This window comes from Sander lucioperca, chromosome 2 (genome assembly GCF_008315115.2).
Source record: "Sander lucioperca isolate FBNREF2018 chromosome 2, SLUC_FBN_1.2, whole genome shotgun sequence".
NCBI classification, from domain to species: Eukaryota; Metazoa; Chordata; class Actinopteri; order Perciformes; family Percidae; genus Sander; species Sander lucioperca.
This window is the reverse complement of record NC_050174.1, coordinates 49,088,706-49,109,647: the sequence shown is the minus strand read 5'-3', so window position 1 is coordinate 49,109,647 and position 20,942 is coordinate 49,088,706. Positions and strand designations below refer to the sequence as shown.

Sequence of the window (20,942 nt, the reverse complement as noted above, 5' to 3'; positions counted from 1 at the left end):
TAACGTTGGATGGGAGACCATTCCAGAGGGAGGGTGCGCGAAAGGCAAAGGCCTGGTGACCAGCTGATCTTTTTTTTATATTTGGAACGATCAGAAGACCAGCATCCATAGAACGAAGGGGGTGTGTTGGGATATATGGTGTAAGAAGCTCACTTAAGTAGGCAGGCGCAAGTCCCTTTAAGGCTTTATAAGTCAAAAGAAGAACCTTAAAATCAGCCCTGGCTTGCACAGGTAACCAGTGTAGCGCAGCCAGAACTGGTGAAATGTGGCTACATTTTTTTGTCTTAGTCAAAATTCGGGCTGCCACATTTTGTACGAGCTGGAGACTTTTAGTCGTACAGGCAGGGAGAGCTGAGAACAGTGCATTGCAGTAATCGAGTCTTGATGAGACAAATGCATGAATTAGTATTTCTGCATCATGCATTGATAGCATTTGTCTTATTCGAGAAATGTTGCCTAGATGGTAAAAGGCAGTCCTAGTGATAGCCTTTATATGTGGGCGGAAAGTTAAAGTTTTGTCAAAGGTGATACCTAAGTTTTTAACAATGTCACTGTCTGTGATCACACAGTTGTTAAAATTTAAAATTTGTTTCTCCACTGGGATGCTATATTTGGTTGGCCTCACTATAAGCAGCTCTGTTTTGTCTGCATTAAGCAGCAAGAAATTCTTGCCCATCCAATTTGGAATTTCTGCCAGGCATGCCTGTAATTTCAGAATCTGTGAATGGTTATTTTGTAATAGAGGGACATATAACTGTGTGTCATCTGCATAACAATGAAACTGAACATCAAAGCTGCTGATGATAGAACCAAGAGGGAGCATATAGATGGAAAACAGCATAGGGCCCAGTACTGACCCTTGTGGTATACCACAGCCTACCTTGCACAGTTCAGAAGTAGATTCATTAAAAATGACACGCTGAGATCTTTCTCAAGCCGGGCGTGAAGTGTGGTCTATTGTATCGAAAGCTGCGCTCAGATCGAGGAGTACTAGAAACGATGCATGGCCACTATCAAATGAAAGCAGAAGATCATTTGTGACTCTCGTCAGAGCAGTTTCCGTGGAATGACCAGACCGGAAACCAGATTGAAATTTCTCAAATAGGCTATTGTTAGATAAGTGGGCAGTAAGTTGTTCCACAACAGCCCTCTCCAGAATTTTGGACATGAATGGTAGATTGGATACAGGTCTATAGTTTTGTAAAACATGAGGGTCTAAATTGGGCTTTTTAAGTAGTGGTTTTATGACTGCTAATTTGAATACTGCTGGAACCATACCTTGTGTGAGTGACATATTAATAATAAAAAGAACATGGTTACAGAGAATGGGAAATAGTTCCTTAAGGAGACTGGATGGTATTGGGTCCAGTTGGCATGTGGTGGGCTTTGAAGCTGAGACTAATTTCATTAATACATCAGAAGTGATGATATTGAACTGTGAGAAAATGCATAAGTGGGGGGACTCTACATCCCCTTCCTCTGCATGAGAAGTGGCTAATGGGCAGACAATTTTTTCTCTGATCTGGTTAACCTTTGATATGAAGAACGTCATAAAATCATTTGCAGTGAAAGCTGAACTAGGGGAGGTGTCAGGTCCGTGTATCATCCGATCATTTGTTTTTGTTTTCACATATGAAAACGAAAAAATGAGAAAACAACTCCTTTTTCCGTTTTTCCGTTTTTTTAGAAAAACGAAAAAACGAAATTATGACTTGATTTTTAGTTTTCCCGTTCTTGCACGGAAATCAGAAAAACCACCTGATATTCCGATTTTCCCCTGTGGGTGGTGCTAAATCTGATTGGCAGGATATGCATTCATTTTTTTTCAAATTAAGAGTTTACCCACACTGTATTTGTTAGCCTGTAAAATTAATAGTCTATATGTAAAATTAATAGTCTATATGCATGCTTTTTGTCACCCAATTATTTGACTTAACTCACTGAAAAAATCTATTGAAATAGCCTAAATGTAAACATGTTCAAGCATTGACAGACAAAAGGCACGATCTGTTTTTGTAGGAGAGGGGAAGACCCATCTCATCGTTTAATCCTGTTGTGTTCAAAGTCATGTTAAACCATTTTTTGTTCCCAGTCAAAAATAGATAGATAGATAGATAGATAGATAGATAGATAGATACGTTATTGATCCCCAAGGGGAAATTCAAGGTCCCAATAGCTTACAGACATCACACACAACATACACATACATCATAAACAGGATCATAAAAAAAGCAAATGCACATGAATAGCATGGACAATAAAAGAAAACATACTAAATAAATTTAAAAATAATAATACTAAATAAATTAAAAAATAAAAAATCCAATAAAAAATCCACATGAATGTACTAAGGGATGTATAAGCATGAGACGCTTGCAGTGACAGGGCAGGGACTGACCCTGTGATTCAGTATGCGATTGTGTGTCATAAGGCAAGGCAAGGCAGCTTTATTTGTATAGCACATTTCAGCAACAGGGCAATTCAAAGTGCTTTACATGAAAACAGATTAAAAAATTTAAAACAGATAAAATACGAGAATAAAAGTTACAGTGCAGTATAAGAAATGAACAGTGCAGTATAAGAAATGAAACATTAAAGAGCAGTTAAAACAGTTAAATATATAAAAGCAGATAAAATAGGAATTTCTCTTTTTATGCTTATATAGATTGTCATACAGTGTCAACAATGCAACTTCAGTATAAGAAATGAAGTTATTTAAAGAAAGGCAACATCAAAAAGATAGGTGCAAATAGGTCCAATAGTGCAAGGATAAAGTCTAGAGACCAGCATTAAATATGGACAATATAAGAGATCAAAAGTCAATATTAGAGGTTTGAAGTAATAGTGTTACAGCCATTGTTCAAGTATTAAGTTATGTTAGCCCTCAGTCCAGGCTGGCGGGTGGACGGAGGGAGGGAGGGATTGTGCATATATGGGCTAATATAGCCAGTAAACAGTGTAAACAGTGTACAGTGGGCCAGTGGACAGTCAGTACATAACTGTTATTATAGGAGGTAGTGGAAGTGGTGGAGAGGGAGGAGACAGACTATGCAGAGAAGTCTCTCTCTCCTCTTCTCTTTAGTGAAGCATTGTAGAGTTGTATGGCCCTGGGGACAAATTACTTTCTCAGTCTGTCATGACTGACAAAATGACCGTTCCATTAATACTCATCATACAAATTTAAATAATACATTAATTCTTTGTTTTAGGTGTTTTTATTAACTTAAATTCTTATGAATAATAAAAGAATTTTGTATATGTTATTTATGGCCTGTATGCCATACATCTTGAATTCGATCGAGTACTAAAAAACATAATTGCTGGATTATTTTGACGATAATAAATAATCAGATGAAACATAGTATACTGTTTATCACAGATTACTTTGGGCCAAAGTTACCAAGGACATTTTTAAGAAACCATTTAAAAATGTATACATTCACATAAAGTAACACCTGTTTGGGTCAAAAGTAAGAGATTTTCTCTGTCACTTTGGAAAAAGAGAGAGACTCTGAGAAAAGGTTAGAGTAGTAGGCATGAAAAAAGCAGGGAAATATTTAAAAAAATATTTAAAAAAATAAAATGATCTATGGAAAGGAGTGCCATGTCTTTTTGATACATGATAAAGTATCTGCATTCAGGAAAAAGTTGGACTGTGTTGGGCTTGCGTGGAACAGGGCTCAGTCCCTGTGCGATTTGTACCACGCATGCGTTGAAACACTTGACGACCAACAGCGACCAAACATCACAACTTTTTTTTTGTATTAAATCTTTATTATACAATAGTCATACAAACAATCAAGACTAATAACCATAGACTGTATATTATTAATGCGATGAAGTGTAAACGTACATAAGTGTCCTTTCGACGGGATGACAGCTCTTCCAGCCACCACTGCTGTGTACCACTATAGTAGCTACATACTAATGGCAGTAAACATGTCATCTTAGCTGGCAGTGTTGTTAAATTCTCCCCAATTCCGGGTCACATTCCTGCTGAAACATGTCCGATTGTGTAGTGTTTGGTTCAGAACCCTTAATCTGCGATTTTTGACCTTAGAAAGTGCTGCTTCGTTCCACTACAATCTAACATTAGCATACTCTATTATAACTATTATGCAGCTGTATGCTAACGCAACATAGCGGAGTATATATAGCTATATATGTATGTATATAGCAGGACGAGAGTACTATCTATTTTTGACTGGGAACAAAAAATGGTTTAACATGACTTTGAACACAACAGGATTAAACGATGAGATGGGTCTTCCCCTCTCCTACAAAAACAGATCGTGCCTTTTGTCTGTCAATGCGTGAACATGTTTACATTTAGGCTATTTCAATAGATTTTTTCAGTGAGTTAAGCCAAATAATTGGGTGACAAAAAGCATGCATATAGACTATTAATTTTACATATAGACTATTAATTTTACAGGCTAACAAATACAGTGTGGGTAAACTCTTAATTTGAAAAACAATGAATGCATATCCTGCCAATCAGATTTAGCACCACCCACAGGGGAAAATCGGAATATCAGGTGGTTTTTCTGATTTCCGTGCAAGAACGGAACAACTAAAAATTAAGTCATAATTTAGTTTTTTCGTTTTTCTAAAAAAACGGAAAAAGGAGTTGTTTTTTCGTTTTCATATGTGAAAACAAAAACAAATGATCGGATGATACACGGACCGTGTCAACAACCTGTGTAAGCTTTCTAACAGTGTTAAAAAGAAACCGAGGATTATTCTTATTGGAATTTATCAAATTTAAAAAATAGGCTGTTCTTGCGGTCAGAAGAGCTCGTTTATAATTTTTAAAACTCATTACCCATGTCAGGCGGTCCTCGTCTCGTTTCGTCACTCGCCACTTATGTTCCAATGATCTACATGTTCTTTTGAGCACACGAGTGGTGTCACTGAACCAAGGGGCTGAGTCTATCCCTGTACTGTGTGGGACAAATCAGATTTAAATTTTGATTTTACAATAATTAAAGCCTCTGTCCTGTTTGACAGGTCCTGAAACATCCCCTGCTTAATCTTTTATTTTGCATAACATAAATGGGACCAAACTAGTGATTGAGATCATAAAGTCATTATGATAAAGTTTACTGAATAATAAATTAAGTGAGAAGCAAAACATGTGGAAAAGATTTCAGCCAAAATAGTGGCTTGTTGGTCCAATTGAGAATTCACACAAGTGAGAAGCTGTACATTTACAAGAACTTTTATGCTTTGATATATTCTCTGCTATACTCTTCTCTACACCCTTCTGTTTTGGTTTGAGGCAGCGTGAGAACAGGAAACATCACTGCCTCTATCGCTGCCACAAGAAAGTTTTGAAACACTATGAGGGTAAAAAAAAAAACGCAAGCACTGAACTGCTGAGGAGTTTGTGTGGCAGCTGACTGTTTATCAAACAACGAAGCTCAGCCCGTCCTTCTCTTTCTTTCTCTGTGAAATGAAGCTGCATTGTGCGGTCTAGTCTAAATGCAGCCTAAGCCTCTGTCCTGATTGACAGGTGGCTGTTTAGCCATGCCCTAAATCATCCCCTTCTTTATTATCTATTTCTAAATAAATAGGACCATCATTTACTAAATGAACATCATGCTGCTGTATTGAAGAAGACTTGAAACTAGAGATTGAGAACATAAACTCATTATGAAAAGGTTGTAAATTAATTGAGAAGTAGGGTCATTTTCTCTTATACTCTTATAGATCAGACTTATTTTTGGAGCCAGTGGAGTCGCCCCCTGCTGAAACTTAAATAGAATGCAACTTTAATGAGCTTCAGCATTTGGCTTCACTTTTTAGCCCCCCAAAGCTGAATTCATTATTTTCAGTCTATGGTCCCAAGAAAAAGAGAACACATGTTCTGTTCTTTTCTCCAATAACAGTAGTATCCTATTTCTTTTGTTGTCTGTCCCCCAGAGCTCCCACAGCAACATGTCTGTAATGAGGAGGAGGTTCTCTCTGACCAGCAGCTCTGTATTCAGGAGAGGAACTCCAGTCTGGACCAAGAGGACCCAGAGCCTCCACAGATTAAAGAGGAACAGGAGGAACTGTGCACCAGTCAGGAGGGAGAGCAGCTTGTACTGAAGCAGGAGACTGATACCTTTATGTTGACTCCTACTTATGAGGAAAGTGACCACAGTGAAGGTCAGACTCTGAACTTCAATCCTGATGATGACTCTCTAAGTGCAGCAGAGAAAGAGTCTGTAGCCAACATGCCAGTTATAACCTCTGTGGTATCAGAAGCAAACAGTGACCACCAGCTCCTCTCTCACAACTCTCATGAAGCTGAGAGCCAAGATCAGAAAGGAGGCAAGCATGGAGACTCAGGATCAACTAGAAATGCAGAGCCAGAACCAAAGAAGAGACGACGCAAGAGCAGAAGTCACAGCAACAACGTAGACAACACTAACGTGTCAGAGATTCACCCTAATACTCAAACAGGTAAAAAGTCTTTCATATGTGACACATGTGGGAAAGACTTTAAGTGTAATTCAGCATTGCAGACACACCTGATAGTCCACACAGGTGAAAAGCCGTATTCTTGTGAAACATGTGGAAAACACTTTGGACGAAGTGGTACCTTGTTGGTCCACATGAGAACCCACACAGATGAGAAGCCATATTCTTGTGAAACATGTGGAAAAGATTTCAGATGTAAATATCACCTGAAACTCCACATGAGAATCCACACAGGTGAGAAGCCCTATTCTTGCAAATCATGTGGAAAAGTTTTCAGACGTAAATATCACCTGAAAATCCACATGAAAACTCACACAGGTGAGAATCCGTACGTTTGCAAGACCTGCAGGAAAAGATTCTGTGACGGTTCAGGTTTAATGAAGCATATGAGAACCCACAGAGGATAAAATCTAATCTAATATTGATCTTTTGAATTTTGATTATAAAGTTCTATTGGTTCATGGTCAAAAGTGACAGGAATCCTCAGAAGTGAGGAGCAACATTTTTGCAGCAATTGTGGGAAAAGTTCTGTTTGCCTGTTTGATACCCTGCCTTTTGTTACTGACCAGATTCTGGCCAAATGTTTTGCATTTTTGTTTAATAAATGACAGCGGCCGTTCAAATAATCCACTTTTTGGACTATTGATTACAGCACCACCATCATGGGAAGCATTACCACACGATGTACTGTTATGCTACCAAGTTTCATGCCTCTACCTTCTTCCAGCTCATCGCAAATTGAGCAAAAGCATTAGATGGCAGATAATGATGAATAAGCCACGCCCACTTGTACCAATCAATATTTTTACTTCAGATTTTGGTTAATACTTGCCTTCAGAGTATTGCAACCGATCTGCTGAGATTCTGTCCATCAGGTTTGAGACCTATACATTGCTGGGAAGTGGAGGTATCGAATCCTGAACAAGACTGTTCCAGTTAACTTTGATGAAGTGAAAACACAGTGAGAGGGTCAAAGTTTAAGATAAAACAGCCAGAAACAAGTTGAGGTCTGTTTTAATGTCCACTAAGCATTTTAAAATAAATTGGATCATCATTTACTAAATGAACATCATGCTGGATGGATGCGTGGCGTGAGCGTGTCCGTTTATATTTCGGCTCCCATGGTAACAGGTTAGAGCGTGCACACTGTCTGCGTGACATGCAGGTCTCAAGCCGCTAGAAATAGGACCACCGCCTATTTTTCACGCAACATGTAAGCGTGGTGGAATCGTTTCCAGGCAACATAGAATATGAAAAGATGTTTATATGTCATTTAGATACGAATACATATTAATAAATGACATGTTGATGTTTGAAAGTCTCGAGGTTTTGATATAAATGCAGATTTAAAGGTAATAAAAAAAAAATCGATTTTCAAATATTGCACCTGTCAATACAGAACCAAATATTCTGGAGCCTATGTTGCCGTCAATACTGCCGACGTTGTCTTTGCTGTAATCAGATCAGTATATATTTATGTTTATGGAAACATCCATGTGTTCAGACAAGGCTAGCAGCAGCAGCGCCGCGTCAGACACCTTTCTGGTGTGGAAAGACATAGAAAACGCCACGCAGCCGCCACGCAGCCGCCACGCAGCTGACACGCAACAGAAACACCACGCTCACGCCGCGCTCACGCCACGCAGCCAGTGTGTAGCCGGCCTAACCCCCAATTTTCACCGGTTGCGGCTGCAGAACCTCGGCGGAGTCATTAGGTTTCCATTAAAGTCAATGTGTGTATTTCCACTGACTGCAGAACGTCTGCGTCCCGACTCCGTCCCAGCTCCGGCAGTCCCAGCCCTCCGGAGCAGATACGCAGAGCTTCTATTGTTGCCATTTAAACATCCGGTTAATTTTCAAAATAAAATCCAGCGTGCTCACGGCGGATCATATTTCCCTGCACTACACCTTGAAAACACAGCTCAGAGTAGTTTCCCCTCTACTCCTCTGGATGGAAACTAACTGGTGGTGGTTTTGTGGTTCTATTCTACGTGAATTTGCGAGATCTTGTGGGTCCTCGTGACTACAGCTGTCAGTCATGGCCGCAGCCGTGCCGCAACAATTCCCGACCTGGTGGGTGTTGACGGACGGCGGAGCACGGATCCGTTCCACAGCGGAGCCGGTCCGCAGATGTTCCGCATTCAGTGGAAATCTGGAGTTAGACCATAAACTCATTATGAAAATGTTTACTGAGGTAGTAGTCTCACATTGCCTGCTCTATCTCCACAGCACTGTGGAGGAAGGTCTGGCTACACCACAGATGCATTCTGGGATAGGAGAAAAAAACGCTTTGGGTTGTTTGCATTTCTTTAAACCAATCCCAATGGTCTTGGGCGGCCCTGAGCTCCAGACACAGCAACGGTGGGGGTGTGAATCCGGTCTCATGATTCGATATCCCGATGCGCCACCTCCTCACATTTATTATATAATGCTACACATGGTTTTCATCAACAAATTCAAACAGTCAGATATATATGACCTCCCATCCTGAATGTAACGGAGTCTGAACACAGCAGACAAAAGGCAGAAACAAAAAAAGCAGCGAGCGTAAAATCAACAAGAAACATTAGCAGACAATAATCGATTATTGTCTGATTCTGTTGATGCAGAATCATCCACGCTCCCATCGCGACGCATCGATGCAATGATTCATCAACATCCCTAAGCTCCGGAGCCACGGTGCCTCTGCTAAATAGTCTCAGGAAGGAACTGGTTCTGGTGGAACATTTGCACCCCGCAAAAGAAAACTCCTCATTCAATATTAAATGAAGTTAACTGTTGACACAATACAGGAACGTGAGATATTTAAATCAGCTGATACATGGTTAAACCTCATTGGCTCTTACCAGTGTATCTCTGTGTGTACTTCGTCTCAAAACCTCCCAGTTAGAGAGGAAACGCCCTAAACATATTCTTTATGAATCTTTACAATCATTCCCTGAGAGAACCGAGCAGGTCTGACTTGTTGTTTCGTCCACATCGTCTTCTAAACTTCAGCGTGTAGCTCGCTAGCTACAAGTTTGTTTCCCAAACTAAGGGAGTTTGAGAACGGCAACAGAGAGAGAGCGGGAAGGGAAGGTGCAATTATTATTATTAGATGTCAGGCAATTTTCCTGGATATACTGTACTGTACTGTCGTTGAGCCAGACTTGGGTGTGGATACAGCACAGTATGGCCATTTTTTCTGTAGCTGTATCAATACACGGACGGCGAGTCGTCTTTTATTATATGCATTGCACATGATAATTTAACTTTTTGGTACTAATTATATCATCAGTTGCCCTTTCAGTCCACTATATGGTGCAGTTGAGTTTTTTGTCCAACAGAAAAATGTATCTATTAGATAAAAGAGATGTTGACAACTGTTTCCTTGGGGGACATAATTTGAAGTTGGAAAAAAGGTAATCACAATAATATTGTACAAGGAGTTTATGAACAATTTAGTACAGATTCTTTGATTCATTTAGTAGCGACCGGGGAAGAAGAGCTCGGAGCAGCTCATTTAAAAAAAACGTAAAGTAGTTCATTTTAAAAACTCAAGTGTGAACACTGAGCAGGACACTGACCTTTGACACGTGAAACTGGTGGAATGTTCCTTTAATAAAACCGAGTGTGTGTGTGTGTGTGTGTGTGTGTGTGTGTGTGTGTGTGCAGTGTATTTCCAGCTTCTCTCTCTCTGAACAGCTGACAGCAGAATAAGAAGGCCAGCTGATCTATTTATAGCAGAGTCCCTCCGAGTCTCGGACCTGATCTGTCTCAGTTCTGCAGCGCTGCACGCCGTCTCACCACCAACATGCCCGGCAGCCAGGCCCGGTCCCGGGCCAGAGACCGGAACAATGTCCTGAACCGGCCCGAGTTTATGTCCCTGAACCAGCCCCCCCGCAGGGAGCAGGGGGCGGGGGAAGGGCGGGGGGGCGGCGGCCCGAGGAGAGCCAGCAGACAGCAGAGTCAGCAGGAGGACGTGGGAGGGAGGTAAGAGGCTCCGCCCACTGACATCACAGCTCACATTTAGAGTCCAACATGATCCCGAACCAGGAACTGATCCTGAACCGGTACAGAGCGCTGGGACAATATGCTTTTGTCCCGATTGGATTCTTTCGTGATACATGGGCGCCGATTGGATTTGTATTGTAATTTTCATTTATTGCGATTCTAGAAGTATTGGGATTCCATAGTATTGAATATTGGGATCTTCTTTTCCTTCTTTAATAACAAAACCCTGCCAGCTTTTTTTTGGTCAACTTTTTCGTGTCATAAAATAAACCAAGTGTATAGAAGTGTAGAACTTCACTGTCCTGGACTCACAGTCTGTCCTGAACACTGTCCTGGTCTGTGTGTCCTCAGGGGGTCGAGGGACTCCTCTGAGGGGGGCCCAGCAGCTGATGGGGGGGCCAAGGACGCGTCTCATTGGCCGGAGCAGGACTGCATGCAGCTGAACCCGTCGTTCCGAGTCATCGCCATCAACTCGCTGCTCGCCATCGATATCAGCCTGTCCAAGCGCCTGGGCGTGTGCGCCGGGACGCGTGGCGCAGGGGCGCCGCTGCGCTCCATGGTGAGCCTGCTGGCCCTCAGTGGACACGCCCTCCCCTGGCTCTGCGGGACGCTGATCTGTCTGTGGAGCAGCAACACGCTGGCCGGACAGGAAGTCCTCGTCAACCTGCTGCTGGGTGAGAAATCAAACATTTTAACATTGTGGCGAGCTGCGTGGAAAGATTCACTCAGGAGCCGGAGTTACTAGTTTCCAAGGTAGTTTATTTATGTTCAATACACTAACTCGCTGCCCCGACTTTAAACTCAGCACTCAAATACATTTTTCACATTGGCCCTAATACTCTTCTGTAGGAATGAAAGTGGAGAGTTGGGTGTGTGTAAGTGCTGCTGAGGTGGAGGTTTCTGTCTGAGTCTGGGAACAGAACCTTTACAGATATGGATTATAACATTTAGGTGAACAGGGTCGACATTTAACTAACAGATATCAGCATTAAAACTTCCCAAGCTGATTACTGCCATTAAGAGCAGAGTGCAGAGGTTTATTCCTCAACACAGAAGGTCCAGGGTTCGAATCTGACCTGTGACGGTTTTCCTGCATGTCTTCCCCCTCTCTCTCCCCTTTCATATCTCAGCTTTCCTATCCAATAGAAGGCAGAAATGCCGAAAAATTAAAAAAACGAAGTTTTCTACAATGTTATATTTAAATATGCGTAACTATTGGTAAATTTAGGAGAAATCTACAGACACAAATGGACAAAGTGTCCAAAAAAATCAAATAAATGTTTTCTTTCCACTAGTCTGAAAGAAATTGTTACGAAGATAAATACATTAGAAAATTATGTTTTTGCCTGCAGTGTCTCCTTTTGACATATTCTGGTCTGTACAGACATGGACTTCAGTAAGACAAAAGACCAAAACCTTACCTCTCTCTCTCTGTCTGTGTCTCTCGTGCAGCTCTGATCCTGGATCTGATGACGGTCGCTGGGGTGCAGAAGTTGGTCAAACGCCGAGGACCATGGGATTTCCCTCCAGGGTTTTTGGACTACATCGCCATGGATATGTATTCTTTCCCAGCAGCCCACGCCAGCCGAGCCGCTATGGTGTCCAAGTTCCTGCTGCACCACCTGGTGCTGGCGGTCAGTGGCTTTATCGTTATATTTCTGTTAGTTTTATTGCTTATCTGTTTTAATGTGATATATATATATATATATATATATGCTGGTTTTTACTGTAAAGTGTCTTTGAGTACCATGAAAAGCGCTATATAAATAAAATGTATTATTATTATTATGGATCACTTAACTCTTTCTTTGATTGTTCTTCTGTAGTTCATTAACTTTTACTCTTTTACTAGTTGTGTAGAGCTGCAATGGTTAGATTAGATACGACTAATCGATAAATTGATCGACAGAGAAATCATAGCTAACTATTTTGATAACCCTAACCTTTTCTCCAGGTGCCCCTCAGGATCAGAATCAGAATCAGCTTTATTAGCCAGGTTTGCGCAAACAAACAAGGAATTTGACTCTGGTTAATCTTTGCTCTCAAAGTACAACACTCATTTAACATATAAGAATAAAAAAAAACAACATAAGGACAGTGATAAATATATAAATGGATGATACACTCCTGGGACATGAACACCTGTTTCCTGGTGAAAGTCTTGTGTTTTCTCCTTAACTTCTTCAGGACATGAACTCTGCTCCCATGTTTTAGGAGCCCAACATCCCCCCCAACCTCCTCCCTATGAGGATCTTCACGCTCTTCTACAGCAGCAGTCACTGTGCTGCTGACAGTAATAAATACGTGGAATACAAACCAACTGCACTGCTTTACTACTCATAGCTTTATGTACGAATGCTTCATGAGAACAGCCTGAATTGTTTTAACAATGTCTTCCTGTCATCCAGGTGCCCCTCAGGATACTGCTCTACCTCTGGGCGCTCCTGGCCGGCGTGTCCCGGGTGCTGCTGGGTAAACATCACATCTCAGACGTCGGCTGTGGATTCGCTCTCGGCTTCCTGCACTTCAGTCTGGTGGAGTCCGTTTGGCTGGACTCTGCCACCTGCCAGACGCTCATCTCCATTGGCACGCTGCGCTGGACTCCACTGGTCTGAACTGGTTCAGCTGGGAGGAAAGCTGCGTTCACACTGCAAGCGTCAAAAGCTCAAAACGGGCTAAGCTTGGTCGTGCTTCAGTTCGAGGCTTCATGTCACCAGCAGCTTTCATTGACTTGTTGCTTTGTTGCTCGTAGTCTGTGAAGGTTCTCAGTCATCCAGGTTAAAGTACCCAAGGAAGGTTGAAAAACCAAGGGCAACTGGACTTGGTTAACATTTCGACATTCTCCCGAGAGACTTCTTCAGTTCTGACTGAACGGTAGGGAAACCCAGCTTTTTAACTTCTGTTGGGTCACTGTCAAGATGATCGATACCGCTTTGTTTCGTTAGTGCTCCCGGCTGTTGTAAAGACAATCGTTATGGTTGTTGGAGACACCCAACTGCATATGCAGTTTTTTTTAGCTTAATTTACCTTCGGAGTCATTGGAATGGTTATATGACTTTTTTCAGGTTGAATGGTGGCCGTCTCGCTCCCCCCTAGCGCATATGAATGGAAACACCACCCTTGCAATTTTCGGCCGGTGGGCCGCCGGCCTCAGTGTCAGGAATATCAATATCAGGAGTGATATCAGGTCTCGCAATGTAACAAATTGCTTCACGGCACTGCACACACACACGCCACTACACGCTCCCATCCAGGAACAGGCTAGCTATAAGAACAAGGTAGCGATGGAGTTTTTCACACTATCGTCATGGCTGAGCCGGAAAAAAAGAAGGAGAAAGCTAGGAAAGTATTGTCGGAGGAACAGAGAAAGAGAAAATGGCAGACTGACCGAGAGAGGGGTCAGACACGAGGAAACATCGGACCTGCGTTTTCAGAATGGCGAGAACTGAGACAAACAGAAGCCTGCAGATCCGATGCTGACCTGGCGTTCTTGCTGTTGCACTATGTAAGTAAGGTAAGTATCTTTGATCAGAAACTTGATCCGCCACAGAGTTTCTTGTCAGCTTGATGTTGGCAAACGCAAGTAGCTTCTGCTCCGACGTTCTAAAGCCATCGTCGGAAAAAAAGAATAATGTTACGGACCCAGGAGAGAAAAACCTCAGTGGACATGGCTCCATCGGCTTCTTTGAAAACAAATGCACATGACCAGAGGGAGAAGATGGGAGGGGGGAGAGTCGCCAACGAGTTTTTACGACCGCGTTGCCAAATATCTATTCCGAAGCTGTAGGGGGAGCTCTACAGAGAAACCTGTGAAAAGTGAGAAAACAGAGAAGAAATTGCCAAAAGTGCATAGCGCCCCTTTAATACCTACATACTTCCACTGGCTCAGATTATGGAAAACAACTAAATAAGTTACCATATTATTCGGACAACACACAGATTTACATAACCAAATTAACAGGTGACTATGGTCCAATAAGCACACTATATTTAAGTTTTAAAACAGATCATTATGGTCGTTGGAGACATTAAAGGTGTCCTTTCCTCTCTTCCCAGAAACTAAACAAACGCTCACATTTGGCCACACCAACAATGGTCGTTTAGACTTGTTAATGACTGCCGTTACAACATCCAGGAGCACTAACGAACAAAGCTCTATCGATCATCTTAATAACAACCCCACAGAGGGTAAACAGCTGGGTCTCTCGGGAGAAAGACTAACCGTCTTCAAAGCAGCTTAACCAAGTCCAGTTGCCTTTGATGTAAACCTTCCTTGGTTGCTCGTAGTGTGAACACGGCTAAAGACTGAACTGTCTGGACTCTGCGCTCCACCAGATGCTCACACTGGACATATTTACTTAAACTGGTTTGGACTGATCTCTGTGGACTTCACACCCCTTGCTTGAACTGGTGTAGACTGGTCCTGCTGGACACTGGAGACTGCACTTTCATGCTTCAATGTTTACCTCCACCTGAGTGGACAGATGCTGGAACAACTCATTTTAAGGAATCAGGAACTGGACCTGCCTGCTTCAGGTTGTGGTCTGGTTGATGTGGTTCACATCAGCTGCAGGTTTACATCTGAACGGCAGATTCCACAGAAGCGATTTGAAGTTTTAGACAAAGGTTTGGCTTATGGAGCTGTAAAGAAACTGTGTGTGTAGTAGTTTGGTGCGTCACTATCTGTCGACTACCTTTTTACTTCTCCAATGGAAAAAAAAACCTGAAACTAAATTAAAAGTAATTTTTTTTCAGAAGTTAATCGGTTTGATCTGTTGCATGAATAAGCAGCGTTTTGTGGCCGGATTAGTTCAGTTGGTAGAGCAGACACACATAAATAGAGGTCTATAGAGGGTTTTCACGACGCGTCATCAGACCAGAAGTCGCCCTATTGGAGATACTCCGCATCACAACAAAGCACAGGTGCTGAAGTAGATCCCCAACACCGTCAAGGAATGGTTAATTATTACTGTGTTTTAGGTTGTACCAATAGGTCAGACCGAGAAAGACATTTGGAGTATTATCAACTTCCAAAAGTTATTAAAAACCAGGGAGAGGAATGAGAAGGAAAGAGGAAAGGAGGCGAAGCTCAACCAGGATCTACAAGGGAAAAATCTGTCTTGTTCGATCTTTGAAATGAAAAAAAACTATTGAGAGTCACTTGACTACACCTTGAGTATCACAATGATATCATACAGTTAAGGTTAGGTTGATTAAAGACGTTACTGCATTACTTACATTGGCTTCACACCACAACGGTCGTTAATGACTTGGTACTGCGTCTCCCTCACCCATCACACAACATCTGGTTATAAGCCTCCAAACTTTTTTAGGATTTAAGGTCTTCTGCTGTGTATGGGCTCAGCGAGAAAACCAGGTAGTTGACTATATCGGGATATGCAACTGAAGGAAGAATCACCAGGTCACCATGGATCCAAGAAGAGGGAGCCAACTTGTAGGGATCTGCACCGCCAGTAAACTGTAATTTCTCAAAAAAAAATATATATATATATATTATATATATATATATATATATATATTATATTATATATATATATATATATTAAATATATATATTTTCCCTATATGCCTTTGCATCTTAGACGCGTTTTGATGAGCTTTTCTGTTGTTTAGATATAAAGTATTAAAGTATCCAAAGAGCACAATACTCCATTCAGTTGTTTACACCGAGTGCCTCCAACATGGCCGTGCCTCCAGGTTACCGCCCAGAACGTGACGTCGGTGAAAACCCTCTATACCTGGACGCAGAAGGTCCAGGGTTCAAGTCCGACCTGAGACGACTTCCTGCACGTCATCCCCCCTCTCTCTTTTCACCTCTAGCTGTTCTTTCCATTAAAGGCTGAAATGCTAAAAAAAACCTGTCTTTTGCTAACGTCAAAGTGTTAGCTAACGTTTCTTAAGCAGTAAATTTCTTTGGTATATATTGCTTGAACCGTTGGCTTCACTGCCCCTACGAGCTCAACGCCAAAGAGGGAAGATTTAGGAGATTTACCGGCTGATAAACACACACCTCTGGGTACTGGAGACATCCATCTACATGTACGGCAGGAAGGAGAGAGAGACAGAGAGAGAGAGAGAGAGGGAGACAGAGAGACAGAGAGAGAGAGAGAGAGGGAGACAGAGACAGAGAGAGAGACAGAGAGAGAGAGAGAGACAGAGAGAGAGAGGGAGACAGAGAGAGAGACAGAGAGAGAGAGAGAGAGGGAGACAGAGAGAGGGAGACAGAGAGAGAGACAGAGAGAGAGAGAGAGAGAGAGACAGACAGACAGAGAGAGAGAGGGAGACAGAGAGAGAGAGAGAGACAGAGAGAGAGAGAGAGAGAGAGGGAGAGACAGAGAAAGAGAGGAAGATAGAGAGAGAGAGGAAGAGAGAGAGACAGACAGCGAAAGAGAGGAAGATAGAGAGAGACAGACACACCTTAATCAAAAAATCTTTATTTACAAATAACTGATGAAATCCTTCAAACATTATTGATCATTGATTTTCTGCACTGTGATGAAGATGTATTTTTTCCAACAGACCAGCGAGTCAGTGAACGCAGCGTGTCCCGGCTTCACAAACAGCCGATAAACTATATTTTAGTTTTAATTTAAATGAAAAAGGTAAGTTCAGTGGTTTTCAACCCAGACGGTTTTAAATGATTTTATCTTTAAACAAAAGAACAACTTCCATTTCTCTGTGCAGTTGGTTAGTCCCCCCCCCCCCCTCTGGTTTTAAAATATTTATCACTCTTTTCTTGACTGTGTTTGGATAATTATCATAATTACATCAATAACAAAAACTGCACAAATACATCTTCATCTTAAAAGGAGAAACATAACTTCTGTAGTTTTGTTGTAAACTCAACTACTGGAAGTCTTTTAATGTGAAAGGGCAGAAGTGCTGACTTAGCGCCACTGATCACAAAGCATTCAACGTAAACTACAGGAAATTCAAAATAAAAGCCTCTTCCTGTCTTCATCTGAGCAAAATAAAAGCTGTGCGCTGCCCGAGGCCTGAGACAGGATGGTCTGGGGTTTAAGAGCAGACGGGCTGAACACGATGAGAAATGAAGCTAAAATAATACATTTAATAAGGTCTGGGCGGGTCAACAGTGAACTTTAAAGGCTCTTTTAACAAGAAGATGGTCCTATAAACAAGTGATTTGTCCTTTTCCAGCTTGACTTCCAACCCAACCTCACTCAGAAATCCTGTGATTGGAGTCTTACAGCGGGAACAGACTGAGGAGGTCTGTGGTGTGAAGCGGGGACACAGTGGGACCGGGTCTGTGTTCATGTGGATATCAGAGATAATGTGTGTGTGTGTGTGTGTGTTAAAGCAGGACAGTTCAGGTTGTGGACCCAGATCCAGGGTCTCCTGCGGTCTAACAGTCACTCTTCCACAGTTTGATGGTTTTGTCGTTTTCCAGAGCGGCTGAAGCGATGATGTTTTCTGTCGGATGACAGGCGGTCGAGATCACCACGTCTACACAGAGACACAGAGACACAGAGTTACAGACAACAACTTCATCTTCGAGGTAAAGTCCCGCCCCTTCCTGTGTCCACCGTGGGACCTTATTTTGTAAAATAAATGAGTCCGGTAGTGAACGGGGAGAGACACATAATCTTTAGATCCTTTTTGATCTGAGCCATGAATTACACATCTGATGTTTGTCAGTTTAAAAGATCATTTAGGGAGTGAAGAAAGTCTCAGTTTGTGGTAGGTGTGAGTAAAGGCCCTGACACACCAACCAGACGGCCGACCGTTGGCAGAAAAGCTGATCAGGGGGACTGATCAGGCTCCCCGAGGTCCAAAAAGTTCCTCAGAACACACCGAAGAGACGCCAACTTCAGCGTACATTCTGCGCGTGCACGAGACGTAATACATCTCCATAACAGCAGGCGGAGCCAATCTGTATTGTCGCCCAAAAACTGGAAATGACAGACGCGTCACATGGCTCTGGCTGCTCCCGAATTTCAAAGCCGACATAATGGCGGCTCGTTCGGAATACGATCTCATATTTTACGAAAATAGTTCACCGAAACGTGTTTCTGAAAACATTTGAAGAGAGAAATAGGCCGTGCAGTCTTCATTTCAGATCAACAAAGGTCAGTTTAAAAGATTGTCGTCATTTCCGGTAAGTGTTGTAACGTAATGGTGTTTTTCCATTACATGGTACCTGCTCGACTCGACACTGTGCGTCCGTTTTCCGTTGCAGATTTTAGTACCACCTCAGCGTGGCTGGTCGTTATGCTGTATCGATGCACACACCAGCGCACAAGTATAAACATCAGGCCACTTGAGCTTGTTCTACAGTTCTGTGGAGGCTCCACCAGAGCTTTCTCCGTAGCCTGTGTAGCCTATGGAAAAGTGGCCTGATGGTTATACTTGTGCGCTGGTGTGTGCGTGGAATTGACCATGTGTGTGTGTACGTGGGCTACGGTGAAAGCTCTGCTGGAGCCTCCACAGAACTGAAACAAGCAGCGCCGCAGTAAACTACTGAGACCTAACGACACAGAACGTGGAAGGTGAGTTGATGCCAGAAGACACATTTAGTTTCTAAAGAACCTGGAGGCAAAAAAATACACACAGCTGGCTGAACTGTTTAAAGATGGTGGGTTTGTTCAGGACACCCCCGTCTGTCTCTTTCACGTCACCTTTTGGGATCGCCTCAGCTCGCTGGGAACCTCGACTGAGGAGGTAGTACATAAAGTACCTGTTAGCAGGTACCAGGTACTACATAAAGTACCTGTTAGCAGGTGAGTGGAGCTGGTACCATGTGATGGAAAAGCGCCTTTAGTGTACTGATTCAATAGTCAAGGGCTAGCGCTCCACCAATCAGATTGGCCATTGAGTCTGACTGCCCGCCTCCCGATTCATCAAATCAAATCAGCCCCAATGAACGCAGACGGCTCCTCCAACGGACGACAGCACCGACCAGACTCGAGTCACTGACCTCGCCAGACTGTCAGATGGCCGATAATCGGGTTGGTGTGTCAGCGCCTTAACGGCCCATCCCGGTACCACCCACCCTCTGAGAGACGAACCAAGCTCCTCAGAAATCTTTACAGCTAACGTCCACGTGCTGGAAACGGCGTGGAGACTTAAAGAGTCAGGACAGAAGACGGGCAACTAGGAGACAGAGTAGGGGAGGTAAAGGTCTTCTTACCCGTGTGTCCTTGTAGTTTCTGAACGATCTCTTTGGTCTGAAGGTTCCAGATGTAAACCATGCTGTCCTCGGAGCCCGACACGATCCACTGAAACACAGAGGTCAGAGGTTAAACTGTCCAACCCTCAGCTGTTCCCGGAGCGCTGAAACCAACCTCACCGGGAGGTGAAGTGGCTGCAGACACCAACCGGACAACATGGAGGCAGGTTTGGGCACACTTGGGGGTTTTCTGGTCTGATCTGAGGCTACATCTACATTGCTACATTTTGGTTTAACCCTTGTGTTGTCTCCCCGTCGACCAGCAGCTACTTTTGGTTTTTCTGGGTCAAAATGGAACAAAAAATCCAACGTTGTGGTCGTCTTTTTCGACACTTTTGTCACGAAGTTTCTGTCAATATTTTCTCCGCTTATTTGACTTTTTTTTTTAAAGGTTTTCCCAGGTTTTTGTCACTTTTCCTCACGTTTTTGAAGATTATGACATTTCTGGACATTTTTTTCCTATGCTTTTCAACGTTCTTTTATCAATTTTTCTTTAAATGCTATTAATTGAATAAAACACCCAAATTCAATGAAAGTAGTGAACTGATCATTTATGTTACTTGTGAAGAGGGTTGTGTGGAACCATCCACGTTATTTTCTTTTAAAATGTGGTTGAAAGAAAACCCACATTTCTGATATAGAAACTTTTTATAAACTGGTCAGATTTGACCCGAGGACAACAGGAGGATTATCAAAACAAATATATTTTGCCACGCTTACGCCTGGCGTCCACACTACTGCAGCCCCTTCCATTTTAACATTTGCAAACACTGCTGCCCCCGTGTCGTTTTGAAAACTGGGAGGTTACTTCATAGTCTGGACGGTAGGGCTGCTCCCTCTTAGTCGATTAGTCGACTAATTGGTCGTTTTGGTCTTAGTCAACTTAGATTTCTTTAGTCGATTAGTCATGTTTGATGCTTTTTTCATGCTGAATGACTTATTTCCAAGAAACGTACGAGCACATCTCTGGTAAACACAAGAATTAAAGTGGTGCTTTTGCATGACTCTTTGCGGAGAAACTCAGATTTACAGATCTGTCGATTAAATCAACTAATCGATTAGTCGATACAATTGAATGAGTGTTAGTCGACTAAGAATTTCTTCAATCGAGCACAGCCCTACTGGACGGCACAAACGGAGACCTTTGTAAACGATGACGCATGGCTGGAAGCGGTACCAGTTCTCCATACCCATCCCTAGGCTCTTCAGGAACCTGTGGGTGACGTCATGGAGAGGCCATGTCCATGTTTGATACAGTCTATGTAACAGACGA

General features: G+C 42.6%; 4 protein-coding genes and 1 long non-coding RNA gene across 16 annotated transcripts in view; 3 read left to right on the top strand and 2 right to left on the bottom strand.

Annotated features, from left to right (window-relative positions):
- Positions 1–6,844, top strand: part of LOC116058664 (zinc finger protein 37-like) — a 65,051-nt gene extending 58,207 nt beyond the window's left edge. For 4 of the 5 annotated variants that reach the window (XM_035999064.1, XM_035999061.1, XM_035999059.1 and 1 more), the window contains one exon: positions 6,787–6,844. The gene's annotated coding sequence lies outside the window, so the exon portion shown is untranslated. Of the gene's footprint in view, positions 1–5,925; positions 6,047–6,786 lie in introns of those variants that run through there. The other variant, XM_035999060.1, reaches the window with a different exon arrangement.
- The window catches only part of LOC116056993 (scavenger receptor cysteine-rich type 1 protein M160-like), a 1,012,348-nt gene that overhangs the window by 293,858 nt on the left and 697,548 nt on the right, over positions 1–20,942 (top strand). The window lies entirely within an intron of this gene.
- LOC118494637 lies at positions 6,365–6,778 on the bottom strand. Its single transcript, XR_004896763.1, has 2 exons — positions 6,687–6,778; positions 6,365–6,518 (listed from the first exon to the last, which is right to left on the bottom strand). It is a non-coding gene; the product is annotated as an uncharacterized LOC118494637 (long non-coding RNA).
- LOC116058685 (inactive phospholipid phosphatase 7-like) lies at positions 10,139–13,781 on the top strand. The gene is made up of 4 exons (XM_031311516.2): positions 10,139–10,440; positions 10,813–11,135; positions 11,914–12,095; positions 12,870–13,781. The coding sequence occupies exons 1-4, from the start codon at positions 10,262–10,264 to the stop codon at positions 13,074–13,076; spliced, it is 891 nt and encodes a 296-aa protein (XP_031167376.1). The 5' UTR covers positions 10,139–10,261; the 3' UTR covers positions 13,077–13,781.
- Positions 16,905–20,942, bottom strand: part of LOC116058684 (WD repeat-containing protein 5-like) — an 11,565-nt gene continuing 7,527 nt past the window's right edge. For both annotated transcript variants that reach the window (XM_031311515.2, XM_031311514.2), the window contains 2 exons: positions 19,631–19,718; positions 16,905–17,946 (listed from right to left, as the gene is read on the bottom strand). In XM_031311515.2, coding sequence (XP_031167375.1) covers positions 17,846–17,946; positions 19,631–19,718 — 189 coding nt within the window. In that variant the 3' untranslated portion in view covers positions 16,905–17,845. The remainder of the gene's footprint in view (positions 17,947–19,630; positions 19,719–20,942) is intronic.